Source organism: Prinia subflava, chromosome 1 (assembly GCF_021018805.1).
Source record: "Prinia subflava isolate CZ2003 ecotype Zambia chromosome 1, Cam_Psub_1.2, whole genome shotgun sequence".
In the NCBI taxonomy this organism is placed as follows: domain Eukaryota; kingdom Metazoa; phylum Chordata; class Aves; order Passeriformes; family Cisticolidae; genus Prinia; species Prinia subflava.
In genome coordinates, this window is record NC_086247.1 from 98,329,930 (window position 1) to 98,354,361 (window position 24,432).

At 42.5% G+C, this 24,432-nt stretch overlaps 1 protein-coding gene across 16 annotated transcripts in view; it reads left to right on the forward strand.

Moving 5' to 3' along the window:
* PDE1C (phosphodiesterase 1C) overlaps positions 1-24,432 on the forward strand; it is a 261,099-nt gene that overhangs the window by 187,710 nt on the left and 48,957 nt on the right. For all 16 annotated transcript variants that reach the window (XM_063404870.1, XM_063404829.1, XM_063404836.1 and 13 more), the window contains 4 exons: positions 4,773-4,889; positions 6,837-6,977; positions 16,194-16,294; positions 18,095-18,223. In XM_063404870.1, the coding sequence (XP_063260940.1) occupies positions 4,773-4,889; positions 6,837-6,977; positions 16,194-16,294; positions 18,095-18,223 (488 nt within the window). The remainder of the gene's footprint in view (positions 1-4,772; positions 4,890-6,836; positions 6,978-16,193; positions 16,295-18,094; positions 18,224-24,432) is intronic.

The following is a 24,432-nucleotide window of genomic DNA, read 5'->3' on the forward strand; positions in this document are numbered from 1 at the left end:
TGACATGTTAACATAGGTAGTGAGTATTGGTAAAATTCTGTAAATAAAAAGTATGTTGTGAATGGTGGTTGGGTCAGAGAAATGATACAAAAGGTCCAGGACTCTCTGATCCGCCCCAGTCCGCCGCATGTCCTGCTCTGCTGGAGATGCCTTGCAGAACTGAGAAAGAACTAAGATAATGTACCCTGCCAGGGAGGCCTGGCAGAGCTGAGAAAGAACTGAGAGATAATGAAGAATAAACAACCTTGGAAACATGCACTGGTGGACTCAGCTTGTCGTCTCTGGCTCCGGCGTGAAACACTTAGGGCTAGAGAAGATGAAAAACCTTATTACCTCGGGGAACAGCAGCCCCGAGGACTCCCAGGGAACAGCAACCTTGGGAGAAAACCTTATTACGTCGGGGAACAGCAACCCCGAGGAGAATCTCGGGGAACAGCAACCCTGAGAGTGCTAGAGATGGAACTTTGCATTAACTACTGCCAAAGGATTTGCATGCTTTAGAATTTAATTTTTCAGCCTTTTCTGATGCTTACACCATGACAGGAATTTTTCTAGGCTTTCTATATTTCTAGCAAATACACAGGTACTGAACACAGAACCTGTAGTCACTTAAAATGTCTGCAGTACAGACTTCTGCTTATCTGTGGCTACAAAAATGTCGTGCCTTCCAGTAATGATGAGCAGAATAACCTCCATCTGTGAATTTGCTTGTTGACATATATAACAAGTCCCCAAGGTTAAGAAGAGACAGAAAACTAGGAAACTGAGCATTTAGAAAGAATTGGTGTTTCTCTTCATCTCTTGCTAGATAATGAATGCTGTCACCTTCCACAGCCTTCCCTAACATTTGACATTTGAACTCAAACTCCTGCAAGAAGATTAAACTTTGAACTTCAGATGTAGGAGCTGAGAAGTGAACTTCCCCTCTTGATCTCTTGACTGACCAGCTGTCGTGGTTGGGGGGGGAGGTGAATTCTTCCAGGGGGATGTGGGCAGTCCAGTCAGTGATCAGCTTTTCTGCTGGCACCTGGGTTGGTCACTCGGAGGTTTGGACACGCCTCTGAGGACACAAAGAGTTAAAAGCAGGAGTCTGAGAGGCTCGGCCTCTTTTCGGATCCGGGTTTTCAGCAGAGAGACGTCTCCAGTCTCCTTCCCCCGCCTGGCCACGAGGCTGGGTGGGGGAGGGGAAACACGTGGTCGGCTCAGGTAAGCCAGAGCCCCCGGGGGGGGGGGGAAGAAGAGAGGGGACAGGACTGGAACTGAGCTGCCCCGTCCAGGATGGAAGGGTAGAAAACTGTGGAAGTGCCTTCTGTGTGTGCTCACCCCCCCCCCCCCCCCCAAACTCCGAGAGAAGTTGCTCAGCCACGTGGGGGTTTGCCGAGCCTGGGAGTGCCTGAGCTTGCACCCTGCCGAGAAGAAACTGTTAACCCTTGCTTGGCAGAAAGAAACTTTTCTTAGACATTGATTCTCATGACTAGTAGTTTTCAGAGAGAGGGAAGCGGCCTGAGACCGAGATGATAAAGCATGATTGGAAGGAACTCGATGGAAGAATGAGAGGAGTAGCCTTAGAGCTAGACTTCTCTTGCATAATGTCAGCCATGGACTGAACTTGAGTCTCTTTTGAACATAAACTGCATTTTTAGGTAGATGCAGCTGCCCCTTGCTTTTGCTACAGTGACTGGCACTTGAAGAGTTAGAGCGAGCAGAGAAAAGAGGGGGAGGGTGAGGTGGTGCCCTCTGCCCTCAGGGCAGACCTGCTCCTAGAACCCTGGCCCCTGGGTAAAAAGGGGGAGAGCTCGGCATGCAGCATCCTTAAAAAGCCCTGTATGTAGTTTTGGCCTATGAGACAGCAGTGAGAGCGCTGGACATAGGAAAAAGAGAGTGTCACCTTAGCAGACTTCTCCGAGCAGTGCTATGGGTGACATAGAAACACATAAGGGGTGGACCCGTGTTTTCTGAAGAACAGTTTGTGGTGCGAGAGAGACTCCTCTCTCCCTTGCTGAATTGAAGATTAGTTTGTTTTTGAGTGGTGATTGTTTGATCTAAAACCCAGGGGTTGGTCTGTGAAGAGTGATGGGTGGGGAGGTAGAAACTGGGAGAAGAAATGTTCTAAGAAGTTTTTATTTCTGTCTCTGTGTGTGTTTAAGAGTATTTCTGTCCCTGTTCTTATGTAATTAATAAAGTTTTGGTGGGGTTTTTTTTGTTTTCAAGATTTAAGCCTGCTCTGCTCTGTTCCTGATCACATCCCACAGGAGTTGTTAGAGAAAAAACATATATTCATAGGTGCACTAACATCTGGCCAGTGCAAACCCATGACATTCATGGTTCCCTGACCGGGAAAGAATCGAAAGAATGATAGAATGAAAACTGTGAGATAAGATCAAAGAAGAACAAGAGCAAAGCATGAATTAAGTGATGATGTAAATTTATAGATGTAATGTTAGTTGTTATTTTAAGACAGTGTGTCCTCAGAGGCGAGGGGTGGAGACTGTCGTGGTTGGGGGGGGAGGTGAATTCTTCCAGGGGGATGTGGGCAGTCCAATCAGTGATCAGCTTTTCTGCTGGCACCTGGGTTGGTCACTCGGAGGTTTGGACACGCCTCTGAGGACACAAAGAGTTAAAAGCAGGAGTCTGAGAGGCTCGGCCTCTTTTCGGATCCGGGTTTTCAGCAGAGAGACGTCTCCAGTCTCCTTCCCCCGCCTGGCCACGAGGCTGGGTGGGGGAGGGGAAACACGTGGTCGGCTCAGGTAAGCCAGAGCCCCCGGGGGGGGGGGGGAAGAAGAGAGGGGACAGGACTGGAACTGAGCTGCCCCGTCCAGGATGGAAGGGTAGAAAACTGTGGAAGTGCCTTCTGTGTGTGCTCACCCCCCCCTCCCCCCCAAACTCCGAGAGAAGTTGCTCAGCCACGTGGGGGTTTGCCGAGCCTGGGAGTGCCTGAGCTTGCACCCTGCCGAGAAGAAACTGTTAACCCTTGCTTGGCAGAAAGAAACTTTTCTTAGACATTGATTCTCATGACTAGTAGTTTTCAGAGAGAGGGAAGCGGCCTGAGACCGAGATGATAAAGCATGATTGGAAGGAACTCGATGGAAGAATGAGAGGAGTAGCCTTAGAGCTAGACTTCTCTTGCATAATGTCAGCCATGGACTGAACTTGAGTCTCTTTTGAACATAAACTGCATTTTTAGGTAGATGCAGCTGCCCCTTGCTTTTGCTACAGTGACTGGCACTTGAAGAGTTAGAGCGAGCAGAGAAAAGAGGGGGAGGGTGAGGTGGTGCCCTCTGCCCTCAGGGCAGACCTGCTCCTAGAACCCTGGCCCCTGGGTAAAAAGGGGGAGAGCTCGGCATGCAGCATCCTTAAAAAGCCCTGTATGTAGTTTTGGCCTATGAGACAGCGGTGAGAGCGCTGGACATAGGAAAAAGAGAGTGTCACCTTAGCAGACTTCTCCGAGCAGTGCTATGGGTGACATAGAAACACATAAGGGGTGGACCCGTGTTTTCTGAAGAACAGTTTGTGGTGCGAGAGAGACTCCTCTCTCCCTTGCTGAATTGAAGATTAGTTTGTTTTTGAGTGGTGATTGTTTGATCTAAAACCCAGGGGTTGGTCTGTGAAGAGTGATGGGTGGGGAGGTAGAAACTGGGAGAAGAAATGTTCTAAGAAGTTTTTATTTCTGTCTCTGTGTGTGTTTAAGAGTATTTCTGTCCCTGTTCTTATGTAATTAATAAAGTTTTGATGGGGTTTTTTTTTGTTTTCAAGATTTAAGCCTGCTCTGCTCTGTTCCTGATCACATCCCACAGGAGTTGTTAGAGAAAAAACATATATTCATAGGTGCACTAACATCTGGCCAGTGCAAACCCATGACACCAGCCTGCAGCACTAGTATGTCATTTACAGCTGGCTGTAACTTTCCCAACTGGAATTAGATATTTATTCTTCTGTTATAAAGGTTGGATTTTAATATAATTGTTAGCCCAAATAGAACCATCTCAATGTCTCAGGTGCTAAAGCAAACCAGGATTTTTATCTTTTAGGATTCATTCTTTGGTGATTAAATTCCAGTTTAGAGAATTGCCATGTTTAGAATAAACAAGCAGCATACATGTTCTTAATGGAAGCTTCTTAAACACAAGTCACACAATATTAATAAGTATACTGATACTATGAGTACATTGATGATTCTGTATTGAAATAAGTTAGCCGAGACTCCATTTTCTTATTGTGGGAAAAGCCAATACCTTATTTTCACAACTCATTTGATACAGTTTCCATAGACCTCATGAGCAACACCTATTGGCTTTTAGTTTTCTTACTACTTCATTTATTGGTCAGAAGGTGATTTGTGTGTATGTGCTAAGATTCAGGTTGTTTACATTTTTCCTTAATGGGTTCTCATGGAACAGATGTTATTGTTATTGCAGGTACATTTGCTTTTCAACCCAGGAGTAGGTTGTTATGCTAATGAGTTTTCATACCAAGATTGTTTTTACATGGAAACATGCAAATTACTTAGAAGTGACAGGCTAACTTTGGCAATTTAGCAGAGCAGGCCTGATTTTATGAGGCCATTCTTTTATAGTTCTTTTACCTGTCACAACAATTCTGCATTAGTTGAATGGATTATGAAGAATTTATTGAAAAAGAAATTATACATTTATATCCCTACTATCACACTATCACTAGAAATTATACATTTATATCACAGAATTCTCAAATTGTGAGAGAAAGTGAAGAAATTGAATGATAATACTAACTGTCTTTTCTACATACTCTTGCAGAATGTAGACAAGTGGTCCTTTGATGTATTTGCACTAAATGATGCCAGTGGAGATCATGCACTGAAATTTATTTTCTATGAACTTCTCACACGCTATGATCTGATCAACCGTTTCAAGGTCAGTAGTTAGAAGACGGCTATCTTCATTCATCTTGAATTTTGTTTAACTTCCCTCTCATCCTGCTTTTTTTCAATTAAAAATGAAATTTTAGTGATCTTTGGAGAATTTGTAAACACTGCACTTTCCCTAATAAGCAAGACCATATGTGACAATTGAAAGTAGTATTTTCAGTTGCAATGAGGCACCATGAACTAGATGGGGGTTCCAAATGAAATCCATGGGAAATACTGCGTTTGATTCTCTAAGAATGATAGTGTCATTTTCCTGAGCTTTATAGGATCCTCAAGCATGCAGGCATAAAAGAGAACAAGAGAATATGAAAGCAAATTCAAACTCATTCCAATTACATTGGCCAGCAGGTCAAAGAACGTGATTCTACTCCCAACTCTGCTCTCATGAGACTCCATTTGGAGTACTACATCCAGGTCATCCAGGTCTGGAGCTCTCAGCACAGAAAAAACAAGAACCTGTTGGAGCCATTGTAGAGGATGGCCACAGAAATTATCAGAGGGCTGGAGCACCTTTCCTGTGAGGAAAGGCCAACAGAGTTAGCATTGTTAAGCCTGGAGAAGGGAAAGTTCTGGGCATTGTTTATTGCAGCCTTTTGTTACTTGAAGGGGACCTGTAAGAAAGACGAGAGAAAACTTTTTTTCAGGGTCTTTTGCAGTAAGACAAAAGTTAATGATTTTAAACTAAAAGAAGATAGATTTAGACTAGCTATAAAGAAGATTTTCTTATAGTGAGAGTGGTGAAACACTGGAAAATGTTGCCCAGAGAGGTGGTAGGTGCCCCATCCCTGGAAGCATTCAAGATCAGATTGGACTCTGAGAAACCTGGTCTAGTTAAACTTGTCCCTTTTCATTGCAGGGTCAGGTTGACCAAATGACTTTCAAAAGTCCCTTCCAGCCCAAACTATTCTATAATTTTGTAATTGTTACAGAGGTTTCCTCCAGCTTTGAAGAGGAAACATTGCCATCCAGTTGTTGACCACTCTCCCCATGCAGATACTCTGTCATCCCTTCCACTACTGACATTTTCGTTTCCCAGGAAATTTCCCACTCTGACTGGAAAGAGTTTACAGGTGTCTAGATCTCATAATTTTTCAGGAACTTCCTATGCCTGATAAGACATCAAGATGTCTGCTCAGAACTGCATCCTCTGCTTATATGTACCTAAGAGGAGAAGACCAGTGATCTTCTATATGGAAACCTTAGTGTTTAATGTATTTCCTGTCTGAGCAGATGAAACAGGAGAACCTATGTTACCAGTTGCATATGTTACCTCTTGGCATAGTCTCCTTTCTAGAAAACCCCTGAATTGCATTTTGTCAGGTGATTTCAGTTACTTGGAGTCAGAAAAACATGGCAATCCCATAGGATGGGTAGGCTGGATTTTGCTGTGAAAAACCAGAGGTCTGATAAATGATAGCCCTCTTAGAGTATCTAAGATTTGCTATATCGTGTTTCATTAGAAAATCTTAAATGTGAATTGTAAAGCAGAGATATATTCCAGTGGATCATGAAGGTAACAGGCTGTTGCTTGCAATCTATTTAGAAATATTTCTCCATGGCAATCAATCCAGCAGTTGCTGTTACATTTCATATTGTATGTGTTCTAGACAACATTTAGTTATATACATAATATATGTATTTCTGTGTATTTATTTGTGGGAATGAGTCACATGTAATGTAATTATGGATGGAAAAAACAGTTTGAAGTACTAACCTGAATTCACTCTCTCTCTTGAGTGACTGTTTCAGATGTTCTGGCATTTTGTTGTTTTGTGAAGTACAGATGGCTGTTTGAGAACCTTTTATCAAAATACTCCTGTGTGAATGCTAGCATTAAAGCTGATTGTTTGCTTGCTTGCTTGTTTTTGGTTTTGGTGGTTTCTTGTTGATTTTTTTTTTTTTTCTTTCTTTAATTCTGTGCTGGTTTACTTAGATTCCTATTTCTGCCTTGGTGTCTTTTGTGGAAGCTCTGGAGGTTGGCTACAGTAAACACAAAAATCCTTATCACAACTTAATGCATGCTGCAGATGTCACACAGACAGTCCATTACCTCCTTTTCAAGACAGGCACAGTGGTAAGTAAAAGACTTGGCATCCTGAATATATAGTGAGTTTACTACAGTTTCTGCTTATTAATGAGATTATAATTATCCAAAGTAGAACCTGTTTACACTGTAGATACACTTAATTTGATATGGCTCGGCTAATAAAGGTAAAGACTTGGGGTTATTTAGGAACAGAGGGTAAGTGAAGTTGTTGATAACTCTTAGCAGTGATCTAAAGAGGATGAATGAGAAACCCAAGCCTGGTTTTTCACTCTGACACAGATCTTCTGTGTGAATCTGTTAACACACATTTGCTGGGATTCATTTAACCTAATATGAAGAATTGTATTGTCCAAGTTTTCTTCTTAACTTAAAGTGGGATACAGTACATTCAAATGATAATTCATTCCACTTATTTGAGCACAACAGGTGCTAGGATCTGCAAATGCTGATTTTCCATCCACTTCTCTACAGCAAAATTCTCTGGACTGATTTGCACAGAAACCTACAGACAGAAGTCTGACAAAACAATGCCAGGAATGGATAGTGGGCTTGAAAAACAAACAGTGCACAATATGTTCCTGCAGTGGTTCTCAAGGCAAACAACAGAACTACATTTGAGGGTGGACTAGAGAAATTGAAGGAAGATAGATTCCAGAGTGAAGATCAACCACTGCAGTTTGGATTCAGCTCAGAAAGTTGCTGGCCACACCGTTGGGGAGAAAAAATAGCAGAGAAAGTTCAAAGAGTACAGGATACATATGTATTCATTCTCTTCTTCTTTCTCCTGGTTACCACTGCAGCCAGAAAAAGGAATGAAATTACCTTTAGTATGATTCTGTGGAGCAGATCTTTTGCAGACATTATTTGCCTCATTTTTTCCATGCATCTAATTTGCCCTTGCTCTTGCATTGGCAGAAGTGTAGAGGCAAAGGTGACAGTGAAAGGGAGATTAATCTGTTAAATGTTTGGCAGTTATCTCCTGTTATAGCATGGTCATTCAGTGATTGCTCTGTTTGTGGCTGGTACTTGAATATGTGTAATATTGTTATATTGCACTTCGTTTCGCTGAGGTTCTTTCACTAACCAGTGTGCAGTTCGAGGGTCATGGAGACTTTGTAGTGCAGAGCAGACACATGAACCCAGGTCAGCAGATGCTGAGGCTCTTACTGCAGCTCAGGCTTTCTTGAACATCCCCCAATTGCTATAAACTCTGTCTCTGGAACTGTTGAAAAAAAAAAAGAAAAAACCATGTGCCTCAGTCCAATCAAATTCCAACACTCTTTCTAATGCAATGAGCACCTTTGATCAGCTACACAAAATCACTATAGAAATTGTCTGTCAGCATCACTACTCTGCTCCAAAAGGTTACTGGATTAAAACACCCAGCCAAATGTAGCAGATCTCCATCCTATGTATGTTCAGCACTACCTTATTTTCTATCTTGCTGCTTCTTGATCTGTTAGTCATTTAGCAGCAACTCAGCCTGTGATGCACCAGGGCTGAATGGTATTTTCTATCCTGTCTCTGAGTGCAATGAAGCAAGGAAAGTGTTAAAGAAGTGAGAATTGGAAGGACATGAAAATACATGAGTAAGCAATGGAGAAGTTTGGACATTTTTCCTCTGAGAGAGAGAATGCAGCAGACGAGAAAGAAATAAAACACCAAACCCGAAATAATGCCCACAAAATCAAACTATACCAACCTCTTTTTCAGAAGAAAAGGTGATCTGAAATCACAAAATGAACTACATTGGAAAAGACTTTTGAGTTTATCAATTCCAACCTATGAACTTAACACTACCTTATCAACTAGACAATGGCACTAAGTGGTACATCCAGTCTTTTCTTAAATACCTTCAGGGATGGTGACTCCAGCACCTTCCTCAGCAGCCTATTCTAATGCCCAATCCCTCTTTCTGTGAAGAACTTAATATCCAGCCTACACCTCTGCTGCTGCAGGCTAAGACTGCTCTTGCCCTGTAGCTGGTTGCCTGGGAGAAGAGACCAACCTCCACCTGCCTACTACCTCCTTTGAGAGAGTTGTAGCGAGTGATAAGGTCTCTCCCCTGAGCCTCCTTTTCTCCAGGCTAAACAACCCCAGCTCCCTCAGTCGTTCCTCACAGGGCTTGTGTTGCAGACCCTTCACCAGCCTTGTTGCCCTTCTCTGGACATGCTCCAGCATCTTAACATCCTTCCTAAATTGAGGGGCCCAGAACTCGACACAGTACTCAAGGTGTGGCCTCACCAGTGCTGAATACAGGGGAAGAATCACTTCCCTGCTCCTGCTGGCCACACTATTCCTGATCCAGGCCAGGATGCCATTGGCCTTCTTGCCCTTGTGGGCACACTGCTGGCTCATGTTCAGGCTGCTGCCAGTCAGTACCCCCAGGTCCCTTTTTGCTGGCCACCATCCAGCCACACTGTCCCCAACCTGTAGTCCTGCAGGACCTGGCACTTAGTCTTGTTAAACGTCATATTGTTGGATTCAGCCCATCAATCCAGCCTGTCCAGGCAGCTCTGCAGAGCTCTCCTACCCTCCAGCAGATTGATATTCACAACCAACTTGGAGTCGTCTGCAAATTTGCTCATGGTAGACTTGATCCCCTCATCCAGATCATCAGTAAAGATCTTAAAGATCTTAAAATGGGCCCATACACAGATCCCTGGGGGACACCACTAGTGACTGGCCACCAACTGGATGCAGCACCATCTACCGCCACTCTCTGGGCCCGGTCATCCAGCCAGTTCTTAACCTAACAAAGAGTGCTCCTGTCCAAGCCATGGGCTGTCAGCTTTTCCAGGATTATTCCATGGGAGATGGGTGTCAAAGACTTCACTGAAGTCCAGGCAGACAACATCCACAGCCTTTTCTGCATTCACCAGGCAGGTCACCTGGTCATAAAAGGGGATCTGGTTGACTAGACATGGCTGGCCTCTCCTAAATTCATGCTGGCTGGGTCTGATCCCTAGGCTGTCTTGTATGTGCCATGTGATCACCCTCAAGATGATCAGTTCTATAACCAGGCCAAGCATTGAGGTCAGGCTGTCCAGCCTGTAGTTTCCTGGATCCTCCTTTTGTCTCTTCCTATGGATGGGCATTGAATAGCCAGCTTCCAGTCATCTGGGACCTCCCTAGTTTGCCAAGACTAATGATAAATGATGGAGAGCAGCTTGGTGAGCTCTTCTCCCAGCTCCCTCATCACTCTAGGATGGATCCCATCTGGTCCCACGGATTTGTGAGCATGGAGGTGGCTTATGAGATCACTAACTCCGTCCTTCTGGATTACAGCTGGAAACTGTGCTCTGTGTCCCTGTCTACTACATCAGGAGGCCAGTTATCCAGAGGATGACCTGTCTTATTGGTGAAGACTAAGGCAAAGAAGGTGTTAAGTACAGGTTTCCTCACCTTTGGTCACTATATTCCCCACCATGTCCAATAATGAACGGATGTTTTTCTTGCCCCTCTCCTTTTGCCATTATTGTATTTATAAAAACATTTGTATTATCTTTTACGGAAGTGCATATGTGCAATATGTATAAATATGTGCATATGTGTTTTGGTTTGAAAGACAGGTGTCTGCTAGGGAGAGCAGGAGCCTCACTTGGAATGGAGAATGTAAATTCCCTCCCTCCAAATTTATTATAATTTTGAAATTAAAGGGCTCTCAGGCAAAGATATGAGGATAGGAATAACTGTTTTTTCCTAGTATATATAACAAAACAAACAAGCCACAATATCTATGGCATTGAGAACAAAGAGAACCAGGAACCTCATGAAAGCCTTCTTGGCTGTGGGCAATTTCCCCTTTGGTGCAGTTCTGGTCACAGCCGGCAGGGGTGCTGGTGGCTCCTGGTGGGCAGGGCAGGTGCAATGATTCCCCCACAGCTGCAGTGGGCGCTGTGGTGCGGGCTTGGGCAGCACAGGGTAATGGTGGCTTAGTACGAGACAGGGAGGGATGGAAGAGAGGCTTCGCTTTACAAACCCCTGGGGCTGTCAATCCTGGTGCCCCAGCAGGACTCTCAGAAGTAGTGGGCTGGAACAGCAGGGATGAGCAGAAATCCCTGGGGCGGTGGACGAGATGTCTCAGAAACTCTGTGGAAATAGCTGAAACTGTGGGACATCGCAGCAGGGCAAGGGGGTTCAGGGGCCAGCAGCAGAAGAAAGGCAGCTCCCGGCTGGGTTAAGGAAGTGGCAGTGAAATTCCTTTCCCCAAGCAGCAGCTCAACCATCCTCCTCTGAAAGCCAAGAGTGAATGAGAACCCCCAACTGCCTCAGCTCCTTTCCTTTACCTGCCTTTATTCTTGTGGTATCTCTGTCCCTCCTGGAGAAACTCCCAAAAACCAGAGGACTGCCACCAGACACCCTTCTTCCTGGAGGCCTGGCCACCTCCTCCCGTCTAAAACACCCAGCCATCAGTGCATCTTAGCAACTCAATGGGAAAAAATTCCACAAGTAAAAAGAAAAGGAAAGAAAAGGAAAGAAACCCAACCCCAACAAGAGGTCAGAGAATGTACACATACCAGACTTCCATCTAGAAAAGAGGAACTAAAATGTTCCTACAAGCACATGCTTGTAAGCATATGTACATGCTTGCACTGCAGTCAGTGTCTGAACTGAGCTTATGGCCCATGTCTTCTTACTGCAATTAGCTACGCACTCAGTAGCCCATGCGGACCATTATGATGGAGTTGAAGTCCAGAGGAGTGTCTTCTGCTTCTCAGGAATATTCCCAAGCACTAATCATTCCCACACCCAAATCATATGTGTTATTTGGTTTAGGATCTAATATAGCCCAATAGGAAACCACTCCACAATCTCGCAGCACTGTGACATTTCGGCTGTGCTTCTCTTGTTTGAATGTTTTTTTTAACTTTGGTTTTAATTTTTTTTCTTCTTTATTTTCACCTCATCTTCCGTGTACTATACAACTGTTGTTGTTTAAATATATGGGGGGTCCCCGGGGAGTGCCCCCCGGAGACCCCCGGGGTCTTTTGGGGTCGTGGTGTTCCCGGGCTTGCAGGCAAGGAGACTCAGATGCCGGTGGGATGCTGATGAGGTGAGGGTTTATTCACTGAGGGAGAGGGGAAGGGGGGAGGGGGAAGGGGGGAGAGGAGAGAGGAGCGTCCGGACGCCTCCAGGGGTAGAGGGGCAAGAGGGGCAGAGCCTTCTGCCTTAGCATTCTTATCACAGAGGTTCAAAGGGGCGCGGTAACATTCTCCAGCCAATGAGGTTACAGATACAGGATACTGCAGGGAGGGTACGGACTGGGGATAAACCATACATTTTCCAAGGGTGAGCCAGAGCAAACCATTTCCATAAAATGCAATCCCACATACAACCAATCTCAAAGTGCATAGATTAATGGAGTTTGAAAATGAGAAGCAATCAGTCCTAATGTCCTGCTCACAGCAAGGCTAGCTTCTTACACGCATGGTGTATTCACACACAGCAAAGAAACCTAGAGGGCATTTTCCGCTTTCCAGGATTTGCTCACTTCAGTATCTTATCCTTACTGTAGTGTGTCTAGTTCTTTAGTTCATCACTTCTACAACATTTATGTAAGCAACTTGGACATGCTGGAATACAAGATTTTGGTTTCCCAAGTTTGTAAGGGCCCTTGTTTTAATTCTTCACCAATGGAATGAAGACTATTTGTAAACAAATTATATAATAGGGAGTATAGGGAAAAAATAGGAAAAAACCCTCTCATTTTTGCTGCTAACTAGTTATTTGTAATGTGAAAAAAATGGGTTTTTTTAACATTTAAATATTCTATGTAGTTAAAATTCATTCTAGTCTTAAAAGTAAGAAACATAGTTCTAGTTCATCTTTACATGGTTCATTTGCCTCTGTCACACTCCCTGTTATTTGTGAACTCTCCGAACAGTTTCATTCCATCTCTATTTTTCTAAATTTTTTTTTCAATTAAATCTTCTTTCCCTCTCCTTTTGTAAAATTTCATCAGTTTTCCTGTTAATTTTCCCTCAGGATGATGCTTTGGAGTTTGTTTGTTATACTTTATTGTACGAACTACAAAGTTTTTGTCTCACTCATAGAAAAAATGTTGAAAGAGAATTTGGAATTATTCTGATGTTTATCTCATAGAAGATTGGCATACAAGCATGAAATGCAGGAACAGCTTCCAAGACCCAACACACTTTTTGCTCATTTAATTCCTTCCTGTATTAAACTCTGTTGTTCATCTCTGATTCTTACTTTCTTTGATACTGTTTTCTGATTAATCTTCATAACTGTTTGGAAATACCATGGTTTCTTTTTTAACCTAGACAATGATGGGAAAATTGTAAAGCATAAGACTTCTTTCTCTGATACTGACAAAAATTACAGGAGACTATTTCCTGCAGCAGACCTGAAAAACTGTGAAAGTGAAGGACTTTTGTCACATCTTTTAGTACTAAAGGGAAATGAGATAATCTCTACTAGCCTATTGTGATTAATAAGCAGGTCATCACAAGCTTTGAAAATAACACCTACTTTGGAATAAAAGTTAAACTCTTGGGAAGGAAACTAGTTAATTATTTACATTGTAGCAATTTCTTGGAAATGTGCCTTTTTTTTTTTTTTTTGGTTAGATTTGGGAACACAGCTCTTTCCTCTTCCTTCTTTTTACTATATTCATCAATCCTTTTGTTTACATGCAAATGTAAACAAAATGTAATTATCCAGTAGATAATTCATATTTACTGTATATTTTTGAAAGGCAGTAATGCTTCCTTGCCCATTTTTTTTTTTCATTCTGGAAGCCAATACTTGGTATTTCATGCCTTTTACTTTCCCCCATTTCTGACCTCCTACCACCGCAGAAAGTTTGATATGGTTTTATTCTGGATTGGTTTTGTCAGCCCTTTAGAAATCCAACCCATTCACATCTCCTTGTTCTTTTCATCTTTTGTGACACTGTCCTGGTGTTCTTGATGGTTTTGTTCTTTAAAAATTAGCTCTCTGTTTCTAAGATGAAACCCACCAGAAAGCAGTGAAATGTAAAGTCAGCACTTTGATGGAGATTGCATTGATTCTTTGCAGGCTCTTTGCCATCTTGTTTGCTTTCTCTTGAAAGGTTGTAGCAGGAAGAAAGGGACTAAGAGGTTCCAGCTGCTTGCCTTGTGCCACTCACAAGCCTATTTTGACTTTCTTCTACTTACACTGCTTTATTTATTGCCAACAATTACCAGCTGTAATTCCACTTTATTCTGGGTGATCTTCCTGGAATGCTGTTATGATACTTAATACTGCTAATACAAGATACTGCTAATAATAATATCTAATACACCCTATTTGAAAACCTACCTTACCCAGAATTGTTCAATAAGTGATGCTTTGGTAAGGTATGCAAGTCAGCTCTTTTCCTGTATGTGCCTTAAGAGGTAGGAAGGTAGGAAACCTCAAATACTAAGATTCATTGTCTTAGTAATGCTTTAAGACTTGAGTCATGAGATCTCCAGAAGGTCTAAAGTGGATGCATTTGACTAGCTGAATATGTCCTGAATGAATTCTGCATGCATAATACAAGCTTTCCCTGGCTGTTTCTGAGCACTTGTGCTCTGATTCTTTTCTATAATTTGTAGTCTCTCTTTTTGGCAAATGGCAGACCCCTATTAGCAAGGGAAGTCCAAATCCAGACATATAGCCTGGAAATCCTAGTTCCATTTTTCCCCCATTGTGGTTGCCAGAAGTTGTTGCTTGAAAGTTGAATTAATGTTCTTAATCCTTTAGAAATCATTCCTTATTCACAAGTCACACCTGGAAACAAAACTGAACAGGCTTCCCCACCATCAGGGTGCTCCAGTCATGTCCTGGATCAATTGTGTAGATATGAGAAAACAGTGAATTTCTTGTTTCTGATAGTTTCTTGCACTTCTCACCATTCTCTCTCTCTTGCCATTAAAAAAAAAAAAAACAACACCAACACATACACACCCCAAAACCCCAAAGAATCGAATAAAAAACAAACCAAACAAAACATGAAAAAACAAAAAGAAAAAGAAAAAAAGAAACAACCCAAAACCAAGAACTACCTTGAATATAGTCAGTAGCATTGTGCAAAATATCTTTGGGCTATATTTTCAAACTACATCTTTAATGTAAGGGGATCTTTAATACTGAGACTTGCTCCATTCTTCCCTGGTTATACAGAGATGATTGTGAAACAGATAAAGAGCTAGACGGGTTGCTGTGTGCAGATCCCACTCTTACCAATGCTTCCCTGCACATGCTTAACACACTAGTGGTGGACCCTGATGTCTAGATGTACATGTCTAGAATAGATTTTGGAAACCTTAGTGCCTTTGCTGGGCTTTGAATTAAAAGGCAGTTTGTATAAGAATGCCTGTCAAAACATTTGCAGGTTGACAGTGAGGTATTACAGAAGTATTTGGCAATCACTGTGATAAAGGCTTTTTCTAAATACAATGCATTTAAGCATTTCATACAAATATTTGCAGCATCCACAGTATCTAAAACCTTTGGCTCCAAAGTGCTTGATGTTAACAACACTCCTTGTGGGCTACCAGTGGAAAACCAGACAATAAAATTAGTTATTTTTGACTCAGATAAAAATTATTTAAACCATCTGAATAATTTACAAATCTAAGGCAAAAGTGACTTAAGCATTGTAAAATAAGGCTTTGGCTAGGGAATTAGGACTAATCCCACAAACTTCAGGGCTTTCTCAAGTGTTTTTAAAAATGATAAATAAATAACAAGATATACATCTTTTGAGGTTATCTTCCTTGTTCTCCTCATGATTCAGTGATTCACAAAGACTTTTAGTTTTCTGGAAAATAGTGGCATTCTTCTGTATTTGAGTCTCTACTACTCAGGTAAACTAAACTGAAAATACATACCCTGGTGGTATGTGTTTACCTGCACATATATCATCAAGTTTCCCTTGATGAACCTTGATTTTCTTGAGTTTTCCTTGTTGCTCTTCTTCAAGCATTGCTCTTTCAGAAAGGCACATTTCCCCTTGCTCTGCCTTAAACCTTACTAGCTGCTGAAGCAGTTTTGCTGAAGTTCCATTTATTTAGATGAAGGTCCAGGATGAACACTGTAATGGCTTTTATGTATCAACTAGAGAAGTTTTCTTTAAAACAGCTGGCAGACTGCAGGGGAAGGGTGAAGACATGCAACACTGACTGTCAGCAGAGGATAAATAATTTACCTTAGAAGACAAAAGCCTGAGAAAATGACAGCTTATCTGATTGTACTGTAATCTCTTTTCAGCATTGGCTGACAGAGCTGGAGATCTTCGCTATGATTTTCGCAGCTGCCATACATGACTATGAACACACTGGAACCACCAACAGTTTTCACATCCAGACACGGTGAGGCCATCAAGTAAATCATGATGAGGGGTCAGGAAATAGAGGGAGAAACCTTTGGAGAATAACAGCACAGCCACCTTAAAAAAGTGCAGTAATGTCTGCTTTCAAGTGTTACATGAGGAAAGTTCACTTTCTCAGGTTACATTTAATTTTCTCTTGTTCAAACATTCACAATGGAATGCATGTATTCTAAATTTCTGAGCATTGTTTCATATTATTAACCAGGAAAAATGAAGTTCCAAAAATATTTCCATGTAAAGTTTTCAAAGACAAACGGCTGTATAGAGTGATGTATTTTGACAAAGATAAAGTTTGGAAGGAAATATTATGATTTTACAGTTTTTTCTCCTTGTTGAATTTGAAGAATCAAACATTATTGGCATAAATGAGGCATTCAACCGTGTTTATTGCATTCATCAGTGAATGTGAACACTACACATACTATTTCTACTTGAGTGGAATACCAAGATAGGTAGGTATTTCTCTGATTAGGTAGTGGTAAGTATATCCCCTTGATGCAGGAAAGCTTTCAGCAGGAGGATATGCTTACTACTACCTATTCAGGAAAATACTTTTTCAAAGCATCATAAATTGCTAGAGAGTAACTAACTGATCACAAACTAGACTGGACCGGTGTATTTTATAAAACTTTTGAGCTGGTGGAAAATAGGAAAATTAGATGAAGATGGCAGCAAAATTCAGAAGTGTGCAAAGATTATGAAATCTCTAATTTCAGTGATAATTAAGCATCTAAAGTCTGTGTGTTATTTTGACAATAAGAGTGTACTGGTAGTCATGCCAAAACGTCTAAATGTCCTCAACTGACACTGCACACTTGGGCATTTCTAAGATGCATTTTAATTTAATTAGATTACATGTCTGTAATTAAAGGAGAGATCTGTAGTGTGTTAGCTGCATCATGCCGTGCATCAATAATGGTTTCCAGGATAAAGCACACATATGCACAGTAAAGACTGGGAATGAAGAAAGAAGTCTCTATCTCTGTTCTGGGTGAAGACACACTGCTTTTCTTACAATTTCATGCATACAGGAATTAGGGATCTACTGTACTTTCCAAATACTAATAAAAATACTCAAAGAAGTACAGTCATAATTTAATTTTTCAAACACTGAACATCAGATAATGTGAAGTGTCAGAGGATAAAAATATACACTGCTCTCTGTGAAGCAAATCTGAGTAAGGACTGCAACAAAACATATTCAGCCTCTCTTGCTGATAACTTCTTTGTCTACAGACCAGTTTACCCATTCATCAATTAGAGGTCTCTGCTCTGGGGCTTAAAATCAGGCATGAAGTACCTTTGGTCTTACCCTGTCCCATTGGCAATTTCCTTTCCAGACAGCATAGTCCAGCACACAGATGTCAGAAATCAGTTGAGCTATATCTTGCTTACAGCCAGTTTGCTGTTCTGAAAACAGTATTGGGTCACGTTGCAATTGCTTACTTGGGTTCAGTCAGATTTCAATATCAGAGAGGCATACATAAGTACTAGGAAAAAACCTCATGGTTCTAATCCAAGTTTACATATCTCTCACAACTTTCAGCACTTGTTTTCAAGTATGTTTTCAACAAGGCATTTAGGTGAGTCTTATCTGGTGAAATAGATTTTGCAGTGTTCTTTATATTTCTTTTACTAGTAATAGCAATTAACCAAGTATTACAAGAACTCTTAAAATGCTCATATCTGTTCTATAGACTTAATTGCTGTAGCTGATTAAAGGAAAACTTCTTTAGACACAAGAGAAACAACCTTTCCCATGTTTTCTTTTAAATGCTAGGTCAGACTCAGCCATTCTATATAATGACCGGTCTGTGCTTGAAAATCACCATGTTAGTGCGGCGTATCGTCTTTTGCAAGATGATGAAGAGATGAATATTTTATCTAATCTATCAAAGGATGATTGGAGGTAAAAAAATGAGTGTGGTGGCTGCCTAGGAATATTGCAGCATTATCATAGACTGGTATTGCCTTGTTTGAATAGTAATATGCATTATTGTGTATTACATATTAGTCTTTCCATGCTACAAGATAAAGAACTTTAGGAGGTGTTTGTCTTCTTTAATCCTGCTTTCAATTTTCACTTCTAATAGTGAGATTTGACTTTCTGACAATGGGTTATAGTGTACAATTGACTCCCATATAATTATTAAGTATCATAGAGACACGCTTTGTATATATATGTAATTAAGTGTAGAGCTAATCTGCTGTTTCTTTGTCCTAAAGCATAAACAAAACCTTTATGTACTTTAACACTTCCTGCCTGGAAATTATAAACGGGACTTAATGCAAAATGTTATCCAGTCCAGGGGCATGGATCTACTACATATGCTTAAGAGATTTAAGAAGCTGTAAATTAAAATAAGCTTCATGAAATGTATTATTTATGTGCCAAAATGAGCCCATGATTAACTTTCTAATAGCAGACAGTTCAAAGTGATGACAGTTTTCTGTTTTTACAGGGTTTCGTGAATTTCAAGGGGTGATAATTTTAAAAAAGCCTAGTGTGCTAGACAGGAAGGATCCAGCCCCATGATCTTTTTCATGGGAGAGGAAGCAGCTTGTGAAATCCTATGTGACACACAGTGCCTTCTACATATTCTTAAATGCAACATAGTGCTGAGCAGTTGTTTAATCAAGTTTTAATATAAATGTTGGGAAATAGGCCTGTCTCTGGGGCTGACTTCTACCAAAATGGTCAGTGAAGGCTCTGCTTGCTAATCTGTTTAGCCTGAGTTTCCTGTTTATTTTAACTTGTTGACAGTGATGTGATCCTGTAGCAAAACATCAAGAACTTACAGTGCTGATTTCAATCAATAGGACTGTTGTGGAGGAGTGTCCTAAACAGTGGCAACTGGATCTGGGGCAGCAGCTGTAACTTATGGAGGAAGAAGGGAGGACCAATTTTCATAGCGTGACTGTCCTGAGTGGCAGTAGTGAAAACAAGGGTCCCAACCAAAAGTTCTCTGCCAGCTCCAGTAACAGGAATTGCTCCTGGCAACTGTGGCCAAAAAAGTGTTAGGACATTTCCTCCAAAATAGTCTAGGACTGACAAATGCAGTTTCTCTGAGACCTGCACCAGGCAATTTCCCACAGAGTTCAGAGAGAAACTAAAGAATGCTTCTGCTTCTCTCTGCCCTGGCCCAGAGAGTACGCCCCAGGAAACTCTCTTGGCAGCCCACAGAGAAAGGAGAAAGAGAGCCCTGTGTGAGTGTTCCCCACTCTTAAAGGGACCCCAACACCTCCAGTCTCCATGGACCCAAAACACTGGTTCCAGTTCCACTTCTGATCCCTGGGTCTTAAAGGGACAGTAATACAAACTGCATGGACTGACACAGAGGAATAATGGAATACAATTCAAATTTTTTGGATCACCCAAGACTTTATCCACTCCTTATTCCATATGATCTATATCATACCCCAATTAATATCTCTCCATGAAAAACTTTTTCCTAATATCCAACCTATATTTCCCTTGGCGCATCTTGAGACTGTGTCCTCTCATTCTGTCTGTTGCTACCTGGAGAAAGGGACCAACCCTCACCTGACTACAACCAACTTTCAGGGAGTTGTAGAGAGTGATAAGGTCTGAGTCTCATTTTCTCCAGGCTAAATAACCCCAGCTCCTTCAGCTGTTCCTCATAGGGTTTGTGTTCCAAGCCCCTCACTAGCCTTGTACTTCTCCTCTGGACATGCTCAAGCATCTCAATGTCCTTCCTGGACTGAGGGGCCCAGAACAGGACACAGTACACAAGGTACGGCCTCACCAATGACATGTACAGGGTAAGAATCACTTCCCTGGTCCTGCTGACCTCACTATTCCTGATCCAGGCCAGGATGCCATATGCCTTCTTGGCCTCCAGGGCATACTGCTGGCTCATGTTCAGCTGGCTGTCTACCAGTACCCCCAGATCCCTTTCTGCCTGGGCACTGTCCAGCCACACTGTCCCCAGCCTATAGAGTTGCAAAGGGTTTTTGCGGCCAAAATGCAGGACTCAGCACTTGTACTTTGTCTTGGTTTGAAAGACAGGACCTCCCTAGAGATGGAGAATTCAAATCCCCTCCCTCCAAATTATTCTAATTTAGAAAATTAAAGGGGCTTTCAGGCAGAGGTATGGGGATAATAATAACGGTTCTTTACTAGTATATATGACAAAACAAACAAACAACAACAACTACAGCATTAATAATAAACAGAACCAGAACCTTTTTCTTTCACAAAAGCCCGGGGAAGTTTGATCTCGGTGCCCCTGCTGGACTCGAGAGGCCAAGCTGGAAGGATGGAAAGTCCTGGGCTGGTGGATGAGATGAGGAGCTCTGCGCTGGTAGCTGGAGTGGCAGGGGTGTCTCAGCAGAGCTGGGCAGTGCAGGGCTACAGAGTAGCAGGAAAGCCTCAAAGCTCCGAAGAAGCAGCTGCAGTAGGGGCAGGGCCAGAGAAGGCGAGCTCAGAATTCCTGGGTACATGAGCAGATGACAGTAGATTTCCCAGGAGAGACGGAGTGATGGCTGTGAACTCTTCTTGCAGCAAGGGGCAGCTTGACTGTCCTCCTCAATGCCAAGAGCAAGAGAGAGCCACTGCCCCCACAGCTCTGTCTTTTACTTTCCCAAAGCTCACGTTATCTCTCCCCTCTGAGGGAAGCTCCCTGAGACCCAAAAACAATAGCTGTAGCCTTGTGCTGCCATCTCCTTTGGCCATTTTCTTTGTTTTGGTTAAGCACTGTCATTAAGGTTTCTTAGCAACTTATGGAAAAAAATTCTGTAAGTGAAAAAGAAGCAAATCTAACCCCCAAAAGTCTTATCAGACTTTTATCCTACTGGACTGATGGATACATACGTACCTAAGAGTCGAGCTTTGAACATACAGCCCTGCACTGGTAGTCAGTGCAATCACTTCTTACATGGCTCAAACCCCTTCATAAGCTGCTAAGATCCCTTTTCTCATTGGCCTCATATTCTTTGTATTCCTGAACCCAAAGGTCATCCTCGAGTTTCTCCAGGCATCTTCTGCCGGAGGCTCCAGGAAGGATCATTCTTCTTGGCTGCAGTGTAGGGCACATTCTTCTCGTCCTGTTCCATCCAGACTGACCCAAGGGCTACTGCATGGACAATCTATTCAATTTTTTGATCTATTCAAAGTATTGCTGTTGTTCAGAGCCCCACATGAAATAATTTTTCTTTTGTGTCGCAAGGTAGAGAGAGTTTACAATCTGTCTGTGCTGTGGGATTTGCATTCCCCCAAAAACCCGTGGTGCCTGTGCTTCCTTCTTACTGCTCAGTGGGGACATAGTAGCTATGTTTTTAATCACCTCTTATGGAATTTGTTGATGTCTGTCTTGCCACTTCACTCCTAGCCACTGAATTTCCTGTGCAGGTGACTTGACTTTACTTTCTTTGATGACAAAGCCCACTTTGAGGAGATAACTGGGATAATTTTTTCCCCTTTCCCAAAAACTTCCTGTACCATTTTACCCCATAAGATCATGTCATCAATGTACTGTATATGTTCTGGACCCTTACCCTTTTCCATGGCAAATGATGGGGCTGTGCTTTCACCCCTGGGGACATTGGTTCCAGGTGTAGGAAATGCCCCTCCAAGTGAAAGCAAACTGTGGCCTGCTGCTAAAGAAATGGAGGAAAATGCATTAGCAATGTCAGTGGTGGCACCACTTTTTTTGCCTTGGACCTCACACTGAAGTTTCAAGATCCCAGCAGGTCACAGCAGCACTCAGTGGTGGTGTGACTTCATTCAGGCCATGATTTGTCTGTCAGTCTCCACTCTCCTTTAGACTAATATACAGGATATATGGGGTTATTGAAGGGTGAGCAAGTCTTGCTGACTGCTCCCCTGGATCTCCAGTTAATGGATCATCTTACAGATGGGAATCACAGAGTCTCGGTCAGTGCAGTATTGTCAGTGGTGCATTGTTTTGGCAGCAACTGGTACCTGCTGTTCTTCAACCCTCAGGTGTCCTACTACAGAAGGTTCCTTTGAAAGACTAGGCAAGGTATTCAATTATTTAACATCTTCTGTCTCCACAGCAGCTATCCCAAAAGCCCAACAAGGTCCTTTTGGGTCTTTGAAATAACCACTGGTAAGGTAATCTATACCAAGAGCACACGGAGCCTCTGGACCAGTCAAAACAGGTTGTTTTTTCCATTCCTTCCAGTCAAGGTCACCTCAGCTTCCAACAGAGTAAACTGCTGAGACCCCCTGTCATCCCAGCAACAGAAACAGCTTCTGTCCTCACCATGTCATGATGGCATCAGAGTAGATTGTGTGCTAGTGGCAGTCAAAGCTTTGTATTTTTGTTCTGATGCACCAGGATATTGAATCCACACAATCCAATAGACAGGATTTTCCCATGGCTCTATCAAGCTAGAGGCACAGCCCCTCTAGTTCTGGCTGTCATTCACTCCCTGGTCATCTGTTCTGGAGGTCCTTTCAAGTGGATCAGACATGTCATCTTCACTCCTCTTCTGGCCAGGAGCACACCCACAGGAAACGAGCTAAATTCATTCTTGCCAAGTTTCCTTTGTTAGTAGTTTCTTATTTTAGTTTATGTACCTATGCTGCTAAGATGGGAGTGGGTTTTCCATCCCATCTTCTCATGTCTTCTCCATATTCACAGAGGAAAAACCATAGCTTGCCTTGTGGAGCATATTCTCTCTCCCTAGCTGTGGGATGCCTACTTCAGGGATGCAGGGATTCTGGTCTGTACTGGCCATGTGCCAAGGAAAAGACCCACCCTAAGCTTTTTTCTGAGCTTTTGATGGCTTTCTGATGGATCTCTGAGAGCTCTCTTCAATCCTCTCTTCCAATTTCCACATACACTTGGTCAGGTCTGTTTCCAAGGCTGAGACTTTCGCTCAGGTTGGGATGTGAACAGTGTCTTCATATGTCTACAGCCTTCTTGTCATAGTACTCCCTGTTTCGTTTTCCTCATTCCATTGCAGCATCACTAGGAAGCGGGAATACACTTGTGTCCCAAGCTGTGCAAGTTTCGACCACACTGATGTTGTACAAGGTCTGGAATTCTTTTGTGTTCATCATTATTTGAGAAAATCATCTCGATCACAGCCAGTTTTTTCAAGCTTTGGATTCCTTGCTTGGTGATTTTCTACTGGCCTTGCTGCAGCTGGAGGTCTTATTGGCAAAGGTGTCTCTCCCTCACATTTGCTAAGAGTCACATCCAGAGGCTGAGAGTTTAGGCCTCCTTGCAGTTCCCTGGTTGATACCCACATCACACAACAGAAATCCCAAGTGCCTGGCTTCAGTGCCATCCAAAATTGTAGCATCACCTGCACTGTCCCAGACTTCGATCAGCCAACTCAGTATAGACTCGCCTGTTCATTAGATGAGGTCTTTCTGTAGATTGCATGGACTTTCTAAGGATAGGGATTTGATGATTATTTCCAGCTCTGATTCCTCTACTGGCTGTGAAGGTTCTGCCTCCCCATCATCATCCACTAGGCAAATGCATTTGATCTTGTATTTCCTCCTCTGGGGAGGGGTGACTACTACTGGCTTAGGTTGCCCTTCTGGTTTAACTGTAGCCTGAGTGACTGGAGTGTCTGCTGGTTTGTTCCCCTTCCCCTCCAGCTGTAGGTGCTGCTGTGCAGTAATGCACAGCATGGAATAAATGTTATTCATGTCCCAGCACAGTGCAGTTGCCCCTCTTTGGAACTGCCACTGTAATTTTCCTTCAAATATTCTGCTACCTTTGCTGGCTTCTGTATTTGTTCAGGGCGAAATTTCCAAACCATTGGACTAAACCATTTCTTCAAAATCTGGCTTATATCCTCCCACATTTCATGCCACCATTCCATTCAGGATTTTCCACCCCTGGGCAACACCCCTGGAAATCTCAGCCCTGATTCTAAACATGTTGTTGACTGCTATGTACAGAGGAGACAAAGCAGAATTAGCAACAAGAATATGATGTCTTAACATGCAGAGGGAATTCAACAATCTCAGAATGTGATGTGCTAGACCTGAAGAGGTAGGAGGAGGTGAAAGGCTGGGAAATATCATCCCCTCCTGTCCCCCTACAGGCTGGGTGAGATTATTAATTGTGACAGATGTAGCTGGACTACATCTGCACAAATGATTTGGCTTAA